Source organism: Motacilla alba, chromosome 1 (assembly GCF_015832195.1).
Source record: "Motacilla alba alba isolate MOTALB_02 chromosome 1, Motacilla_alba_V1.0_pri, whole genome shotgun sequence".
NCBI lineage: Eukaryota > Metazoa > Chordata > Aves > Passeriformes > Motacillidae > Motacilla > Motacilla alba.
Window position 1 is genome coordinate 20,007,887 of NC_052016.1, and position 19,650 is coordinate 20,027,536.

The 19,650-nt window shown below is 50.7% G+C and overlaps 1 protein-coding gene across 7 annotated transcripts in view; it reads right to left on the bottom strand.

Moving 5' to 3' along the window:
* LOC119699023 overlaps positions 1–19,650 on the bottom strand; it is a 29,108-nt gene that overhangs the window by 8,262 nt on the left and 1,196 nt on the right. Inside the window, exons 3-6 of one of the 7 annotated variants that reach the window (XM_038131979.1) lie at positions 19,095–19,387; positions 18,127–18,760; positions 7,277–7,356; positions 3,690–6,554 (exon numbers count right to left, since the gene is read on the bottom strand). In XM_038131979.1, the coding sequence (XP_037987907.1) occupies positions 6,262–6,554; positions 7,277–7,356; positions 18,127–18,500 (747 nt within the window). In that variant the 5' untranslated portion in view covers positions 18,501–18,760; positions 19,095–19,387 and the 3' untranslated portion in view covers positions 3,690–6,261. The other 6 variants (XR_005256328.1, XR_005256333.1, XR_005256330.1 and 3 more) reach the window with 6 other exon arrangements.

Here is a 19,650-nt window from a genome sequence, read left to right on the forward strand (position 1 = left end):
CCAGGTATATAGTCAGAGCTGATCATATTAAAAATTTATCAGCTCCAAGTGAGATTTTAGAGTTGCTAGAGTTTGAGACTGTGCTTGAAAGGAAAGGCAAAAAGTTGTCATAAACAATACAGGATTTGACCCTGCAAGACTTTGTGACCTTTGGTAATATGTGAAACTCTCCTCTTAGCCACCTTCATCATTCAGAGTTAACGATAATAAAATAAAGCTTTGGACAGGCTGGACTGATGGGCTGAGCCCAGTGGTCTGAGGCTCCACAAGGCCAAGTGCTGGGTCCTGCCCTTGGGTCATAGCAGTGCTACAGGCTGGGGCAGAATGGCTGGAAACCTGCCACAGGGAAAGGGACCTGGGGGTGCTGGCTGACAGCAGCTGAACATGAGCCAGCTGTGCCCAGGTGGCCAAGAAGGCCAATGGCTCCTGTGCTGGATCAGCAGTAGTGTGGCAGCGGGACCAGGGCAGTGATTGTCCCCTGTGCTGGGCACTGCTGAGGTCACACCTCAATCCTGTGTTCAGTTTTGGGCTTCTCACTGCAAGAAGGACATTGAGGAGCTGGAGTGTGTCCAGAGAAGGGCAATGGAGCTGGGGGAGGGTCTGGAGCACAAGTCTGATGAGAAGCATCTGAGGGATCTGGGGGTGTTTGATCTGGAGGAAAGGAGGCTCAGGGGGAACACTATCACTCTCTAAAACTGCCTGAAAGGAGGGTACAGCCAGGTGGGGTCAGGCTCTTCTCCCAGGTAACAAGTGACAGGACAAGAGGAAATGGCCTTAGGCTGCACCAGGGGAAGTCTAGATTGTACATTAGGAAAATTTCTTTCTTTAAAGGCATCAAAACAGACTGCCCAGGGAATTGGTGCAGTCACCATCTCTGGAGATATTTAAAAGTTGTATAAATGTGGCTCTGAGAGTCATGATTTAGTAATGTGCTTGGCAGTGCTGGGTTAATGGTTGGACTTGATGATCTCAAAGGTGTAGGAAAGACATTTTTGTGCTGTTCTTGTGAGCCAGTGAAGGCTTCCTGAATATAAGGAAAGCCTGGTATCTTTCTCAAGGAAGATAGCCAAGGCTATCACTATGACAATGTGAAGAAAGAAAGTTAAAAGATATGGATTTTAGTTGGCTCACAGAGTGATGTGACTCCTTTTCACCTATTGAGAGTTTTGTTTCTTCTTCACGACCAATGGGCAGTGTATGTGTTTCTTAAGCAAATGTAAATATCCTGTAAAACTATAAAGGCAACATGTTGCTTTAATAAATAGCCTTATACAGCCTTCTGATCTGAGTCTTGGTGCTTGCGCCGTGTCGTGCTCTATAGCCACACAAAGGTCTTCTCCATCTAAAATGATTCTGTAATTCTGATTTTAAATCTTTAAACTGAGTGCCTGGCTGTGTCTGTGGATGCAGTTTGGCTCTTTTGCAGCTGCTCTATAGCCGATTCCTGCCCAGGAAGAGTAAGGTATGATACTGGAGCTGGGCATTGCCTGGAGCAGGGGCCCTCCCTCTGCCCAGCAGGGTGAGTTCCCAGGACCAGCCCTGCCATGGCCTGTGAAGCAGCGTCAACTCAACCACTTCTCAGACCACAGTGTGAATCAGCTCAGGGAATGGATTTGGGTGAAAATAAGCCAGCAAAACACAGTGCACAGGGACCTGTATCCTGCCCACCTGTGAAAGCAGAGGAGGCTGCATAAGGAAGGGAATGTGGAGAAACTTGGGAAGGCACAAAGCCAGTGAGAGCACCCTGACCCTCTGGTTACAATGTGCCTCAGTATGAATGAGATTATGGCTCTTTTCCACAAAGGGTGGGCAAGGGTGTGGGTGTGAGCTGGCAGCACAAACCTCCTCAGCCTACCTTATGCCAACCAGCTGCACCAATACACCCACTCATCGTTGTCCTGCCTGGCCTTCATCCCTGCCCAGCTGTGGGTGCTCCTCGTGAGCCAGGCAGAGCCAGCAAAGGCTTCAGCTGGGTTTGTGCCTCTTTAAGGACAAGCTCCTGGAAAGGTCTGGAAAAGTCCAGGGCTGGCTCAGTGGTTGCAGAGGAGAGCCAGAGCACTCTGGTGCTGAGGGAGGGGAGATGGGGCAGTGGGGATGCCTTTGCTTGGCTCAGCTGGCTGGGAAAACACTGCACCAGCACAAGGCAGCCCACTTCAAAAGGTGCTGCACCTGGAGGCTCCTGGTTGTCCAGAGAGCAGGTATCAGTGGAGTTCCATCTCTGCTGACTGAAGGCCTCTGGACTTGGACAAAAACAGTAGAATGGCCTGCTCCCATGAGACTGTCAGCATCCCACCTGCTCCACTCCTCCAGGGAAAGGCTGAGGTACTGCTGAGTAGGAAGAGCCAGCAGGTCTAAGGTAGCCCTACTCTTGGAGACTGCAGGGCACTGTTTTGTAGCTGAGTGCATCTGGGTTGTGCAGCTGCCTTTATGGCTGGGCAGCTTCGGCAGCACAAGCAGGAGGAAAAGCCAGGGTCCAGCACTTGCCTTTCTGTCAAGTTATGAGTGGGCCTGGGGTCTTCAAAGAGAATGCTTTGGAGCACACAAGGCACAATGATTAGCACAACTATTATGATGACTAAAATGTATAGACCCATTTTTAAAAGCTTTTTCACCCATGATGTTAAATTCCATCCATCAAACAGGCCATCTAACCAAGTTCCTTCATCAACTCTAATCTTTGACACACCTTCCTTGAGTTGTTGTATGCTTTTGTAAATAGACTCTGAGTGATCAAATAGATGAATACAATGCATTCCTTCAAAATCTTTGCATCCATGTCCATGTGCTAATAAGAGAAAATCAATTGCAGCCCCGTTTTGCAAAGTTGCATGTCTAACACTGCTGACATCTGCTAGCATACCACTCAACGTAAGGGAGGTAGAATTAGCTCCTCGCTCAGCCAACACCCTAGTCTATCTAACTGTTTTAGTGCCACTGCTGAACTAAGTTGTGGTAAAAAAAGAGATGCTGGGAACCTTTTTCTAAAACTCCAAGGTTCAAAATCATCTTTGTAGTCTGGCTTATATTGATTGATATTTTACCTCTGTGTTTCATAGACATTTTATCATTGGGTGTAGCCAAATAAGTTTCCCGATGCTACATGGTCCACAAATGCAAATGAAAAACATTCATGGTAATTGAAAAGAGATATCATTAAATGTAGACTGAACTAAAGAAGTATGATTACACCAAAAGGTCTGATTTTATATGTAGCGTGATAAGGAGAAACATCTTTAACTAAAGCTTGATTTTCCCCTGTATAATTAAATTTGGCACAAAAGGCCATTTTTACAGAGCCAAGGATCTCCAGTTCTTGAGGTTCCAGAGATGCCTTGGGAAGGTGAAGAACCCACCAATCCTATGCATCTACTGGGGACCAAAGATCCCATGTGGATGATCCTGTTAATGAACCTTGCATGGCCTTGCATGTACCTGAATTGGCCAAGCATCCACTAGCACGCCAACCAGACACTCTCTACCACTTCCTGAAAGGTGTTTGTAGCAGGTGGGGGTTGCTCTCTTTTACCGGGCAGCAACTGACAGAACCAGAGGACACAGTCTCAGGCTACGTCAAGGGAAATATAGGTTGTATATTAGGAAAAAGTTTTTTACAGAAAGGGTGATAAAGTACTGGAAATGTCTGCCCGGGGAGGTGGTGGAGTCACCACCCCTGGATGTGTAAGAAAAGACTGGATGTGGCACTCGGTGCCATGGTTTAGTTGGGGTGTTGGGGCATGGGTTGGACTCAATCATCTTTAAGGTCTCTTCCAACCTAGTGATTCTGTGATTCTATGAATCTGCCAGGCCTAACCATACTTACATTTTGAGCACTGCCTACCATACCATAGGGGCTTCACCCACTTGGCCTGCTTGATGGCAGCACACGTCTCACAGTGTGAGATGTGTTTCTCATAACCTGAGAAATACTGTCCATGGTTAAATCCACCCCTCGGCCTCATGCCCACTTATAGGTGGCATCTCTGCCCTGGTGACCTGAGGCATTGTCCTAGGGTGACGCTATGATCCTTGTATCCCCTGTCATTGTTCTGTTTATGCTGGATATTATGTTCTGTACCTTCAAGACTGGCTTTGAAGAGTGAAGCTTTGTTTTGTTTTGTTATCAGTCTGCTCACTCCCCCAACAGCCGGCAGGACACAGACGGGGCAGTACATGGTGCAGCTTTGGCTTTTTGCTCCTGCTTTTGCTTTGCTCTTGCTCCTGCTTTGCTCTTGCTTTTGCTTCTACTTGTTAGTTTAACTAGGCAGTCCAAATTTTCCCTGGACTGCTTTTCTCTCCCTTTCTTGGAACCACTCTAACCTGCTCCGGACTGGGACCCGGGAAACACCAAGAGTTTGCACCTTGTGGCCTGCAGCAGCCATCCCCAGCACTGGATGGATTGATAACAGAGCGACCACTCCCAAGAGAGACTTTGTGAATTTGTCTTTTTTTTTCAGAGTGGTGAAAGAGTGTTGTCATCCAATTTTGTTCATTTTGTGTGCTGGGGGGGGGTGCTTTGCCTGTTAAATAAGCAGGTTCTTTCCACTTCTCTCTGAGGAATCCTTCCCGAGCCGGCTGTGGGGAGGGACTGTGTGGGTTTGCTTTCTGGAGGGGCCCCCTTTTGGAGGTTTTCTCCCAAATTTACCCTAAACCAGGACAGGCATCATGGGCCCATCAAGCTAGTAACAACTCCCCCTTATGTTGCCTATCTAAGTCTATCTTTGACACCTCTATCTTTGCAGCCTGGTTGACCTGCTTATTGTTTTGGTGTTTTTCATCAGCTCTACTCTTGGGGACATGGGCAACTACATGGCAAACTCTCACAGATAGCTTCTCTACCCAAGTGGCAATGTCTTTGTGCAGATTACGGAGGCTTTCATATGGCAGGGACTAGGTGGTAATCTCAACCTCTGAATCCTCTGTGTGTTGTGAGGGCCCTCCTTTCTTACCCTTATTATCTGGGTGCTTTGATTTCATCTTAGACTTCCTTGATTCCACAGGGGCGACTGCTACTGGCTGTGACTGCCCTTGTGGTTCAGCTGGAACCTGGACGGTTGTAATGTCTGTGGGTTCAGTGGCTGCACCATCAGGCTCCCCCTCTTCGAGGCAGGGGGAGAGTTTTCCACCAGCTGGGGAGATGTACTCCTTCAGCATCTGGCCCATCTCACATATTTCCTTTGCCTGAACTCCCACCCAGTCTGGGTGGCTCATTTCTGAGGTGGGCTGCGGAGAAGTGTCAGGCACTATGGCAGCCTCCCTAGTTTCTGGGGCAGTGTCAGGCTTTGGGTCAGCATCCCTACTCTCTGGGGCAGGTATCAGGGTGGTTATCCAAGTCAATCTTCCCTTATGTCTGAATGCTAAACAGAACAGGCATATCAGCAACACCAACCACTGTATAATATCATTAGCATTTAGAGAAGCTTTGAACCCTTCAAAAAATGGTGGGGTAGACCCAAACAGCTGGCTGAGCGGTTGGGAGAAAATTTCCCCTGGTGTAATTTCCTCACAGTGGGTACCATTATTAAAGCAACTCCAAAAACATACAGTTAGCGTGTGGTAGCTTTAAATCCATGTGCCCACTGTCCAGAGGAAATTAAAAATCCATAAATTCCTCACATATTAACCCATAAAACAAACCGGATAGCAGCCACGGTAGCCTTAGTTATAGAACCCATGTTTAGATAAGGGCCTGCAAATGGCAAAATGTAGCCACAACCACGTGCCACCCAAACCAGGGTAAGCTAAACCACATGGTGACACCCAACAAGGTTGCTATACCCAGCACACAAAAAAATTAGGTCACTCAAGAACTGTTATTCTTATTTCACCCTTTTTCTCTCGATGCCCGTGGGCTGCATGGTTGGGTGCCAAAATCTGTCTTGGTTTACAAGACAGGTGTCTGCTAGGCAAGGCAGAAAAACCTCCCTTGGAATGGAAAATGTAAACCCCCTCCCTCCAAATTATTATAATTTTGAAATCAAGGGGCTCTCAGGCAAAGATATGGAAAAGGAATAATTTACTAATATGTGTAACAGGGCAAGTGAACAGCCACAGCTGCAGCACTGACAGCAAACAGCCCGGAGCCCAGTCCCGGCAGCGGCACTTTTCCCTTCGGTGCAGTTTTGCTTGCAGCCGGCAGGGGCGCTGGCGCAGGTTCCCATCTTGGATTAGCATCTTCTCTAACTGGCTTGGCTAAGAGTGGCTCTTTAGCTGGATCAAAATATTTTTCTTTTATTGCTTTGCATCTCACTGCTGCCCAGTTCGTTACAGAGTACTGTTGATCTTTTTCGGTGGATCTCCTGACTTGGGCAGAGGCAGGGGGTGTTCTGAATCGGGGGAAGATACGTCTCTTTCCCAGTCTGAGTCTGCTGGGCTTGAGATTGATGAATCTGATTCTTCCTCAGAAACAAAACAATCATCGTCTCCCCCTCTGTCCATAACAGTCCAGTGGTTGCCTTCTTCAATATCATATTTACTCGCTTCATCCTGGCTCTCTCTCCTCTCGAGTTTCTGTACAGAGACCACACTCTCTGCAGGGAATTTGTACCTGCAGTCCACTGCAACATGAAGCAAAATTCCCAGTCATACAGGAGCCACTGGGCACGCTGCCCCACCTGAGATGGCACTCGTGGCCAGGAGGGCACTGTATTGCATCCCCAGGGAGAAGGGACATGGGGCAGGACGGGCTCCAGAGCTGAGATCTCAATGGGTCAGCCTTGGCCATTAACTCTGACCGACTTTCGTTCCCCTCCCTGGAACCCCACTCTAAATCCCAGCCTCCCCACTTTGGCATCTCTCCTCCACACAAACAGTTCCTTCTCTGGAGGGGGGAAAAATGAGGTAGGATATGGTGTCTTCCCTCCAGGAAAGGCTGAGCAAGAGTATGACATACTTCCCATTTCCTCTCCCAGGATTTCTGCTTACGTAAAGGTTTTCCACGGGGATTTGAAGAACTTGAGTCTAGGTACCCAGCTAGGAAAACTGCTTCAAGGCAGCATCACCAGAGCAGCCACCGGCACCCTGCCCTTCACACCCAGGACCTTCTTTGCTCTGAACCCAGGCTCTGGCAAGGATTTACATCTGGAAGATTCCCATCAGGAAGCTTTCCTTTCCACAGGCTGCTGTGGGAAAGCTGCTGGCACCTTGCAAAGATGCTGATGTGGGGTGGGGGAAGTCACTTTGTGGAGAGGGAGCTGCAGACAGCAGACCAAACTCCCTGAGAGGTCAGGGGCACCAAGCAGGGGCAGTCACTTTTCCCAGCACCAGCAGAGGGTCTTACCCTGCAGGAAACAATGGATGAAGAAGATCCTCTCTGGCAGCAGCTGCTCCAGCACAGACTCCCCCTCCTTGCTCCCATGGCTGGAAGAGTGCGGGGTTTGCATTAACTCCTTCTGGAGGGATTAGACTGTTATAGGCAGTAACCAATGAGGCCAAATTGATAATGGAGAAGGCCAAATTAAATTAAAAGAAAAATACTTTATTTTGCGAATCTAAATACAATCTCCGACAGCCACAATCAAAAGGGACAGCGTCGAGCCCGGGTCTCAGCACTGGGTGAACTTCGTTCCGACCTCTATCGCATCGGAACCCCCAATGTTCACAAAATCCAACTGGTGAGCCTAGGTTATATACTATTTTTCTTGCCTGGAGCAAAGTTCCTCTTATTCTTTTCTTTCCTTCAAATATTCAAGCAGTCTCTTTTCTCTGTCCGGTGTTGGAAGAAGCCTGTCTCCGGGTGGACAAAACCATCTCCGGGAAAAGATGAATGTTAAATTTCAAGTTATGGGAACTAGGCATTGGGATGCAAGTTCTGGGTTATCTTGATCTTGAGTTGTTATTAGCCATTGATGGCTTGGGTGTTCCAAAATCACCCAATGCTTCCGCAGTGGCTAGTCCCTTCACTTGCTAATTTGGAACTCTATTCAGTGACCACTGATTTCACAATGCAGTGAGGCAATCTTTTCTCCAGCTCCTGCATGTGATTTCTAAACCTTGGTACTATTTCTGACAGGCATCTTACAAATATGATTTCATTTCATGAATTTACTCTAATATTTATCACAAGACCAACGCTGAGTTTTGTGCAGCAGGGTTTGCTGAGCCAGGGGCTGGCTCTGGGGCGCTGCTCTGCCTGCTGCCCCCACACCAGGGCCAGCAGAGCCAGGACCAACCGTGCAATGCATGGGAGCGGAATCCCCCGGAATCCTCCAGCTGGGAGAGCAGCTGGAGCCAGGCAGCCAACAACCCCCCAGCACTGCTTCCTATTCTGCCCGCCAGCCCTGGCATCCAGCATAGCACAGGGAGCTTGTGGTGGCCCCACTGGCCAAGAAGCAACACAGGGGCCAGTCCATGCACAGAGCCTCAGGCTTTTCTTGCTGGATTTTGGGGAAGCTGAAGCTCCCTCATGCACTTATTTGTGACTACACTCTTCCCGAGCAGCCACCAGTTCATGGAATATCCTGAGTTGGAGGGACTCACAAGGGTCATTGAACCCAAATGCAGCTCAGAAATGGCATGCCCAAAACCCAGACCAATCATGCTTGACCATGTTATAGGTAAAATGCCAATTAAGCCAAATCAATAATTTGCGAAAGCCAAATTATTATAATAATAAAAAAGACAGAATTTATTTCACATTTGGATTACAATTTGTGTCAGCCATGAATCAAAAGGGCAGAGCCAAGCCCGGGACTTAGCTCTGGGTGAACGCAGACCTGACCCCCTCACGCATCAGGTTGGTGAGTTCACAAATTCTGCGTGGCTCAGTCCAGGTTTTATACTCTTTTTCTCGCCCCTTTTTCTTTTGTCCTTTTCTCAGTCTGATGAGCTTTCGATGTTTCTCCAGTGTAGGATAAGTCTCTCAGATGAACAAACAGTCCAGGCTCCGGAGCTTCGGGAATATTCATGTTGTCCTCTTGTTTCTCATTCAGCAAGTGCAGAAACCTGTCTCTCTCGGACAAAAGCCGCGCCGCAATACACAAACCGCATCCGGGAATACATATGTGTTGAATAGCGTTTACAGGAATCAAGTTTTTACATGCTAGTGAGATTCCCAGAACTGGCTATTCATGCTATGTTGATTATCATAAAATATGCTATCTCTAGTTATCGGTAGCCACGATGGGCCGCTGATGTCCCGTTCCATGATTTAGTTAAGAGCTCCAGGGCTGCGGAGTCTTTCCCCTTCATTTGTTAATTTAGTGTGTGTCTGTAGATACTGCATTTAAAATGAAGCATGAGGTAATCCGTTTCCCAATTCCTGCAGATGTTGCTTTGTAAGCTCAGTAGTCCCACCATGAAGCTTGGAGAATGGAGTTCCACTTCTGTATCGGGACATGAGCCACTCTTTTAATTTCGGCTGCCACGCCTCTAATTGTTTCCCCATAGTCATCTATCTTGATGCAGCATTCAGACTCATTAAATTTTCCACAAACGCCTCCTTCTTCTGCTAGTAGGTAGTCCAAAGCTATCCTGTTCTGGTATACAAAGGCCCTCATCTGCGTATGTTGTTTGGACAATAATTCCAGGGCATCTGCTGTGTGGTTGGAGACTATTTCTACTACTGCTTGCAACCTGATTAACCTGTTTAACAGATATATAGGAGTTCAATATCCCGAGCTTCCATCCTGCACCCAAGTGACTGATCCATAATATTCTATGATCCTCTCGGCAGGCCATTCATCTCCTCCCCATCTCTGGTCCCCTCCTGTAACAGGGAATTTATTCCTTATATCCCTCTTATTTCTATTCAGAGTTTCAAATAAAGGAACCCCTAATGAATTACTCTCTGACCTGGGCAAGGTAAAGAACACTGGCCTGATTATACCTAATGTGCAAGATCCCTTCCACCTTTGAGGTAGCTCACTATAGGCCTTCCTCCCATATATCCAGTAAAGCCCATCTGGGCTTTCCACTTTATTCTTGTATACCCTGGATCGTTCCAATATTCTCTTAATTCAGTCAGTGATTGGTAAGGGTTAATTCCAGAGCCTTTATTTCAACAAAGTTCGATTCGCTCATTCCATTTGCAGTTGTTTTCTCTGATCTGACTCCAATACCCAGCTGGTGGTTCTGGCTGCCAAATTTTACTTTTGTCATTGGAGTTAACTGCTAGGGTGGAGACACAAGGGGTATACCCCACCACTTCAGTGTACTCCCAACCCTCCTGGCTAATACAAAAGGTTCCGATTACTCGTTCATCCAACAACCAGCCCTCAGGCCGTTGAATAGTTTTCGATATCCGAGTGTATTCCCGTTTTAAGATTTGTTCTGGAATTAAGCTCTCACCTTTCCATGGCCATGTTTCAGCAGATTTTAGCCCCCCACAAATTCAACAGTTAGTTACTCCTAGTTTGGTAGCTATTTCTTGCATCAAGTCAATGAATAAATTTTTGTCTGAAGCAGGAAAGCCCATATTACTATATTGCTTCTCTAATTGATCGTATTGCTCACTCAGAGTTTTTAGCCTTTCTTGCTCTACTCTTTTCTTTCTTAATTCTGATTCTTGCCACTTAAGCTCTAAAGCCACCTGCCGCATTTTATTTTCAGGATCCAACCCTTCTTTATTTTTCGAAAAACAGAAAACCCTATCGTACTGTAAATATCTTCTATTATCATTTTCCCTTAAGAGATCTAAGATAACTGGTTCATTATGTGATATCTTACTTTCATCTTTCAAATTCCTGCCCACCCAAAAAGTTTTATCCCCTATTGTACACATTTCCAACTTGTTATTATCATAGCAAAGCTTGTAAACTTGCAGGTACACCACAAATACCGATTCCTTCTTACCCCCAACCTACACTGTACGGTTACATAGATTACATGTAGGAACTGACATTTTTCCAACATCGCTCCTTTGTTGTCGGTGGGCGAGAGGACCTGACAGTTTGTACTTGGTGATCACCATATCTGTGTCACAATTAATTTTCTGTTCTGTTTTACACATCCCATATTGAGGGCCATTTATGAGACAGTACCTGCTTATTTCCTCCTTTTTCACAGCCATACGGTGTTGCTAATGTGGGAGCTTCTGTCTGCCTCCTCGAGGCAGCTTGTAAACATGTTTCGCATTTAGAACCTTCCCCTTTTGTTGTGGTGTGTCATTTTTATTGCAGATTATGTAAAGTTGGTATGTTCTGTTCACCCCTGTTCACTCCTGTTATATGGTTCTGCCCTGGTTCTCCCCTCCCCATCAGTTCATGCCAATCCCCTTATCTCCACCCCAATTGTCCTTATTTGTGCTAATTCATTACTGTAACCCCTCCCCAGACCACTATCCATCACTCGGCGGCCCCTCCCGCTGCTCCAGAATCTTCTGCTGTTCCCGTCGAGTGATTGGATTAGGAGCCGAGGTCCCGCCCCCAGTTCAAATGCATTTGTTACCCCAACTGTCACTCCTTTGTAGCCCCCCACCCCCCTGTTTCCCGATTGGAGCTGGGTCCAGTTACACCCCTGTTCTCCTCCCCCTTTATAACCCCGTGTAACCGGCTGCCCGGGGTCCCCGGTTGGGTGGTTCCCCTGGTGTTCAATAAAACTGGATTTTCGCCCCAAGATGGAGACCCTCTTTTCTTCACTTTGCCACAGCTGCCTCTAAATATTCCAGCTAGGCGCTCTCTGGACACCGCAGTGCATCCGGAGAGTGCCCCCCGGTGCTGGCTGTGTCGGAGCTAGCCGCTGTTGATCCTGCTCCCCCAGCCAGGAGCAGAGGGACACAGTGCAGCACCCTTTGATATTGAGGCTGTTCCCCTGCGGGCATACCTGCCGCAAAACATATGATTATGCTCAGGCTGAGGAGGGTTACCCGGATTCGTATTCCTCTGCCTGGACTAGCGCCCACTGGATTGCCACCAGCGGCGTGGCAGACCATCTTCTCGGCAGCAGGTATAGTTTCCTGGGGCCCCCTGCCTGTACCGATTCTAAAACCTCTGTTTGCAGGCATCCCACTCAAGTATTTTAATTGTAGTTGACCAGCAAAATACTTCAACTTGTTTTCAGCACTCAATAGCTAAAATCTGGGTTTTCAAATTTAATTTGCCCCTTATCCTGTTTTGATACCAATGATATCGCTCCTCAGAATCCAATTCAATACCCCCCGCCCATGTGGTGATCACCAAGAAGCAACGCTCAGTTTCTGCTCAGTCCTAAGACACCTTTTACACAATCCTTTTGGACAATCCCCATTTATACAATGTGTAACCCACACCCCGTTACAATATTCGCATTTGAAGTGTACAAAAGGATAACATGCGCATCTGGCGAGACCGCAACTTATATTGTCCCCCTATGTCATTTACTTGGTCGGCGTAACCTTAATGTGACGTCCCCAGGGGAAGAGACAACCTTCCACTCGGGAGTTTCCTCCTGAAGCTTGACCTTCTTCACCCGTGAAGTGTGGGCCCACCCTTTCTCTGCCATGTGGATTGCAGTATCTGTTGTTAAAAGGACAAGAAATGGACCTTCCCAGTGAGAAGAGAGAGAGATTTCTCTCCATGACTTTACCAGGACCTTGTCCCCCGGCTGTATCTTACATATTGCGAAACCCAGAGGCGTGTTTTGCATAATGATTCCCTGTTTTCTTAATTCCTGGAGGTTTTTACTTATTGCTAGAAGGTAGAGTTGAACTTGTTCATCATCCTCCTTTGGGTGTCCTACAGGCATACCATGTTCATAAGGCATTCCATACATTAGCTCAAAGGGAGATAGCCCAGTCTCAGCATGAGGCATCGTTCTGATATTTAGCAGCGCTAACGGAAGGCATTTTAGCCATGACATTTTAGTTTCCAACATTAGTTTGGATAACTGTGCTTTTAAAGTTTGATTCATTCTTTCCACTTGCCCTGAGCTCTGGGGGTGCCATGGTGTGTGATATTCTCACTGTATCCCCAAAGCTTCTGCCAATTGTTTAATAATTCTTGAGGTAAAATGTGTCTCTTGATCTGAATCAGTATAATTTACTAGACCGTATCGAATATGATTTCCTCAAGCAGGTTCTCGGAAACCGTCTGGGCTGAGACCTCACCTTATCAAGCAATGGCCAGGCGTCTTTAGAGAGCATGTGCCACCAGGATCCCTCCTAATCCGAGCTGGAGCACAGACCCAGGAGATTAACCAGGTCTGACTAAATATATCTGCGGTACAAGCAGCTCCTTCCTCCCCACCCACTGCAGGCAGATCCCCGCTCCAGGCAGGCTCTCCTTACCCCACCCAGGAAGTAATTATGGGGAGCTGTGTACACATATCTAACAGCTCCCAGTGAGCCTCCCACCAGAAGGGTTTGAAAGCAATGCATGGCAGCCTCACACCCTCTCAGTTTGTTTTGCCAGCTCCTAAACCTCCTCATCCCACCTCTGATGCCCACTATGGCCTGGAGATTTTAGTTGCCCCTTGCTCCCAAGGAACAAACACAATGCCTGAAGGAGGCATTCCTCCCACCTCTGCCCAGCTACCTCAGGTCCCAGGACAGAGCACATAAGCTCCATCCTGACCACACTATATTCAGCAGCAGCCTGACATCCCCAGGCAACAGAAGCACTTCATGAGGCAGAAACTGTCATTCTTTACATTGCTTTCCAGATACAAGGTTTCCCCAGGATCCCCAGGGTGCCACTCAGGAAAACTTGCTGGGCTGTTCCCTCACCAGAGCGGCATCAACAGAAATGAATAATCACCTGCGCAGCTGCAGGAGCCCCCTGTGCCACTGGCAGCAGCACTCAGGTCTTTTCTACAATGCCAGGAGCAAGCCCAGATGTTAAGTGCCAGATGTGGTAACAAGTCTCAAATGACAGGAACTCTGACCAAAACACTCCCTGGGCAGCTCTGTGGGACCCATCAGCTCTGCAGGCAGACCCCAGCTGTGCAGTGCCATAGAGGGGATGGAGATCTCAGCATCTCATAGGCCAGAGGAGGAATAAATACCCCAAGACCCCCACTCCCACCCTGCCCAAGACAGGAACCCCTTAACTCCTGGGGGCTGAGGCCATGGCTCCAGAGACAGCACAGACCCAGCTGCATGGCTTGAAATGTGTACACAGCTCCCCATACTCACATTTTGTGGATAATTCTGATGAAGACACTACAGTCCTGGAGTGGGACAGATCATTGAGGGTATCAGCATAAACCTTTGTGCTGCTCACCTAGAAATGGGGTGGGACAGTCAGAAGGCAGAAACCAAGACAAAACTGTGCTGTGCCACTCACCACCTCCAGTCCTGGCAGGGGACAGCAAGACTGGTCTGGGGGAGAAAGTAAATCTATCCCTTCAAACTACCCCTGCCCAGGGAATGGATGAACATGATCCCCACAGTTCCACATCTGGGAGTCTGCCACGGGTCCCATTTATCACACTGCTGGAGCGTCTCTTCTCTGGAGAGGCTGAGAGACCTGGGGGTGTTCAGCCTGGAGAAAAGAAGGCTCCAGGGAGACCTCAGAGCCCCTGGCAATGCCTAAAGGGGCTCCAAAAGAGCTAAAGAGGGACTTTGGACAAAGGCCAGGAGTGACAGGACAAGAGGGAATGGCTTCCCATTAACAGAGAGCAGGGTTGGATGGGATATTGGGAAGAAATTCTTCCCTGTGACGGTTGTCCACAGAAGCCGTGGCAGCCCTATCCCTTGAAATGTTCAAGGCTAGGCTGGATGTGGTTTGGAGGAAGCTGGTCTAGTGGGAGGTCTCCCTGCCTCCCTTCCCATGGCAGGTCATTCCAGTTGAATGAGCTTAAAAGTCCCTTCTAACCCAAACCATTCTATGAGTTTTCACTTGGACACACCAGTGCTTTGTGAGACAGATAAAACAACCCCTTTGCAGAACAGCTGCTGCCTGCTTCAGGCTCAGCTCCATCTCCCAGGCAGTTTCCATGACCAGACCAAGCCATTCCAGCATTTCTGGTTGCTCAACAGGAAGGGTGAGCAAGGCTTCTCCTGCAAACACCCACCTGCCCAGGAACAGTAGGAACTTGGCTACCCTAGGAGCTGCCCCTTGTTGTGGTGTGTTGTTTGGTTTTATGTATTGTTCATGTTCACCATGGTATGTTCTGTATTCCCCCTGCTGTTTTGGTTCTACCCTGGTTCTCCCTTCCTGCCCAGAGACCTGTCAATCCCCCTCTCTCCTCCCCTGTTATTGTCCATTTTTTGGAAAGTCACTCCCTTGTTCCCTCCCTGGCTCCCTGTCCATCGGGGACCTCGGCAGCCTCTCCCTTTCTTCTGGAACCGTCTGTCCTTGCCATCAAGTGATTGGTTCAGGAGTCGGGGTCCCTCCTCCCGGTTGACCACATTGGTCTGTCCCCACGTCAGTCTCTCCCTTTTCCACACCCCCTTCCTTCCCAATTGGCTCTCCGCTCCAGGTCTCCTCCCCCTTTATAAACCCCTGCACTCCTTGTCTCTGGGTTTCGCTCGGCTGGCTCTCCTGAAGTTAATAAAATCTGGGCTGGGCCCCTGGACGGAGTTGCTCTCTTTATTTTCTTGCTGCCGCTGCCGATTGCCGTTCCAGCTAGGCAACCTCTGGATACCTTTGCGTTTCTGGAGAGTACCCGCTGGTGCTGGCTGTGTCAGTGCTGGCTGTGTCGGAGCTAGCTGCTGCCGATCCTGCTCCTCTGGCTAGGTGCAGAGGGACACAGCGCAGCACCCCAGCCACAATCCCTCCCATGACAAGCCCCAGCATCGTGCCTCAAAGCTCCCAGCACTGGCAGCAGACCCTATGCAGTGAACTCTGCCACAGGAGGGGGAACTTTTCCTAATCAAGGAGAGCAGCAACTCCTGTGCCCTGAAGAGACATCATGGTCAGCCTATCAGAACCCTGCCTAGACCTAAAAACAACAAAAAAGGTAAAGTATAGTAACTATGTTGCTAAATTACTTAGGCCCAGCATCAGGCATTTGTACCCACCAAGGAAGGATGTGTCCCTGCATCTGGCCAGCTGTGCAGGAGCAGCCAGCATCCTGCTGGTTCCCCACAGGCTCAGAGTGGGGAGCAATGCTGAGCAGCAGCCAGGTCCACTCCCACAGATTAGGATCCTGACAAGGGATCAGTGGAAAACTGCTGCTTGAGCTCCTCATTCTCCTGCTGTGCCTTTCTCCCTTCCTTGCCTCCAAATGTCACTAACATTTCTTGCGCATCAAGGCAGTGACTAAGCCATTGAAGCGCTGCCGGTTCCTCTTCCCACTGCTGCTAGTGAAAGAACCACCTGCTGGGGGCACAGGGAGCTCGTAGGGCATGGCTGCATTGGGTGGGAGCAGGGATGAGCTGCCCTGATGAGATCTGGCATCACTGCCAGGTCCCCTTCACAGCGACCTTTGCCTCCATGCTGGCTGCCCCCAGTGCCACTTGGTAGCCTTCCAGGGGAGGGGACTGCTGGGAGCCAAAAAGTGACCCAGATAAGGAGGGGGCTCCTCACCCTGTATTGCACCCATACCATGACTACAGGGCTCCCACTGCTGTCAGCCCAAGTGGGAAGCATGGGATCCTCAGCAGGACAGGTCCTCCCTCCAATTTGGCTAAAACCCAGCTCCTTGTCCCACGGCTGGGTCAATCAGCAACTACTGTCCCTCCCCCCAGTGGCACAGCCAAGACCTCTCCCTAAAAATCCACCCAAAGGCACTGGGCAAAGCACTCGAGCAGCACTGGACACAGACCATCGGAGAAAACCGTGTCCCACCAGCGTCGAGCTGGGTTTCACCAGAACCAGTCTGCAAACACACTGGTGCCTGGTGTGAGATCTGGACGGGCAGGGCTACCCGCTCCTGCCGCGGTCACGGCGTGGCTTATCACTGGTGACACTGGCCACCCTGAGCGTCTGAGACAACGCCACGACACGCCGTGAGGACGTGCCATTCGTGATGGCAGGCGGGAAGTGGTTGGGGAGCCCGCCAGCGGCCGTGAGCGCCTTCCAGCCGCATCCCCGCAGAGAGCAGCTGCAGGGGGGCGGTGGGGACCGGGGAGCGAGCCCCGGCGGTGGCGGCGGCAGCGGCGGCATTGTCCTTCCCCTCCTTCCCCTGCGCCGCTCGGGTCACAACACGGCGTTACGCAAGCCCGCGCTCCGGAGCTCCCGGCGTGCCAACGCGCCGGGGGACGCGCCCGCGGGCCCCGGGCTGTCCCGGGCCAGGGGTCCGGCTGCGGGAAGCACCCGGGCGGGGTGAGCGACCCACGGCAGACCCCGCGCACGGACGGGCCCGCAGCTGGCGCGGGGCAGAGGGGGAGCAGCCGCCGACCCGAGCGCCCGGATGTTGGCGAGCCCGGCGCGGCCACCCGCGGCCCGGGACCCGCACCTCGGGGGCTGCCGAGGGGCCGGGCCGGGAGCCGTACGCTGCGGCGAGGCGGCGGAGCTGGGGTTAATCCGCCATGAGCGCGGCAAGCCGGGCAGGGCCGGGAGCCAGCGGCGAGGCACAAAAGAAAAAAAGTTAAGCTTTTCTGCAGCTGGGCTGGCAGGAGGGGCTTCCCCTTCCTGGCTCTGCGCCACCCCGCGTCACCGCGCCGGGGCCGCGCTCGTTAAAGGCGCACGGCACAGAAACCTCCGGCGCCGCGCCGTGAGGAGGGGAATCGTCCGCCCCTGGACGCGCTCACTGCCGTCACCCTGCACAGGTCCCGAGTGACGAAGTGCTGGTGGGGCTGGCACAGACCTGCTCCCGGCCCCAGCACAGCTCAGGGAAGCCGGGCTCGGCAGAGAATGGCCCCCGATGCTACGTCTCCCCCTAACCTGACTGGAGTCACATCCAGCTGACCCCCGAAAAACTACCCCCAATACGCACACACCCCGCGGCCACGGATTCAACGGGAACCGGACCCTAAGGGTCGCCAGCTAGACCAGGGAGGAGTCGGACGAGGAAGGGACGCTCACCCCTCGCTGCTGCTCCGGAGACTCTCGGAAGTCATCTCCACAGCGCCTGGGCTGCCTGAGGAGGCTCAGGACCGCAGGATAGGGCTGCCCCGAGCACGGCACAGGAAGGGCACAAGGAGAAGATTTTTTCAAACTTGCGCTGGGATAGTAAAAGAACCCGCGAAGAACGCGGCCGTCAAATGCCGCTGGCGAAGGCTCCGAACTTGCCAAGCCCCGGGAAACTAAGAACCACACGCCCGTCCTTAGGGAAGGGGACCCGCCGAGGGAACCACCGGAGCCCGCCTCGTGTCAGCTTTACCCGTACCGTGGCTGGGGAATCGTGTCTGTCTTCATCTCCTGAATCGTTGCCGAGGCTCCAGTTCTAGCCGGGCTCCGGTCCCGGGCTGTTATTCGAACGGCCGCGCCGGCCCGTCCCCGCCGCCTCCCGTCGGGCAGCGCCGGGCCGGGGCGGGCCGGGGGCGGGCTGGCACACGCGGTGGGCTGTAGGGGGCACGCTCTGCCTGCCGCCGGGACACACTGCGCGTTCTGCTCCCAGAGCAGGAGAGCTAATGTGTACGTCTCAAACACAGATATTTGGATGGCTGCTGAGTCTAGCCAGGACTGTTGGTAATAAACAACTATAGGGCGGCACTGGAAAAACATCCTTGTTGTAGTTCCTGCACTGTAGGAGGTGAGCATTGAATGAGATTAAAATCAAGTGTGTAATTTACTAATAAAACTTTCTGATTATTTGCAAAGCCTCTGACTTTTGACATTGCTTTCAACCATGAGCATTTATGAATCTTAGGTACTTCCTTCCCTTTAGCTAGATCATCATACCTTCTCTGTCCCCTTGTCCTCTTGGCCCTGTGGATCACGATCAAAGAGGTGACAAGGGACAGACAGATGTGTGTACTCCCCCACCAGGGCATGGCTCCCCCATCGTGTCTATGCTGTGTCTGACAGAGAACAGTGGAGACAGGCACTGGATGAATGTGGCTTTATCTACTGCGGCAAAATATAATAATAATTTAAAAAACCAACCAACCAAACAAAAACAACTAAAATAAAGGTCTAAACATGTAAAAAGGAGAAGGGATGGTGCTGGAGCCACCAGGCCCCATGCAGAGCATCACATCTGCCTGGCTCCAGCCCACCTGTCCTGCTGACCTGGCATATGGTGCTGACCTACATCAAGGCCTCCTTGCACCGGCTGTTCCCTTTGTGCTTGTCCCTGTGCAAGGCAGCATCCAGCTGACACAGCCTACTCCCCACAAACACCCTCCCACTCACCCATAAGGAGGAGAAAGCCTCAAGCAATGCAGGTGGGCTCAACGTGCCAATGATTGGCACCTTGGCATTTAGTAGGAAACAGGGTATCTGTCCAAGTTCTGTGGCAGGAGCATGGGGAGGGAAGGGATACAAAATAAAAAAAAATCAGGAAAAAACCAAAAACAACCCAAAGTGCTGAAGCAGCAGTGCTGGGGGCAGGTTCAGGGGATGCCAAACTATACAACCAGTTCTTCTTTGGCGTCGACACGGATCTGTGAGAGTGCGCTGAAGGCATAGGCAGCTATCCGGGACACCTGCAGGCACGAAGACATGGCTGTGTCACTGGTGGCTACTGAAACTCCTGGTTATCCCAAAGAAACTGCTGCAGGAGGTTAGCCTCCAGCCCTAATGAGTCCCTAAGCCTGTCCTGAGCTTTGCTCCCACCTCTAACAAGGCCTTAAACCTGACCTAGGCTTTGCCCTCAGCTCTAACAAGTCAGGGCTCTGGGCATTACTGCTCCTCCAGAACGAGGATGTGTCTCTGGGGAGCATCACAAGGGCTCAGGGCGCAGCCCAGC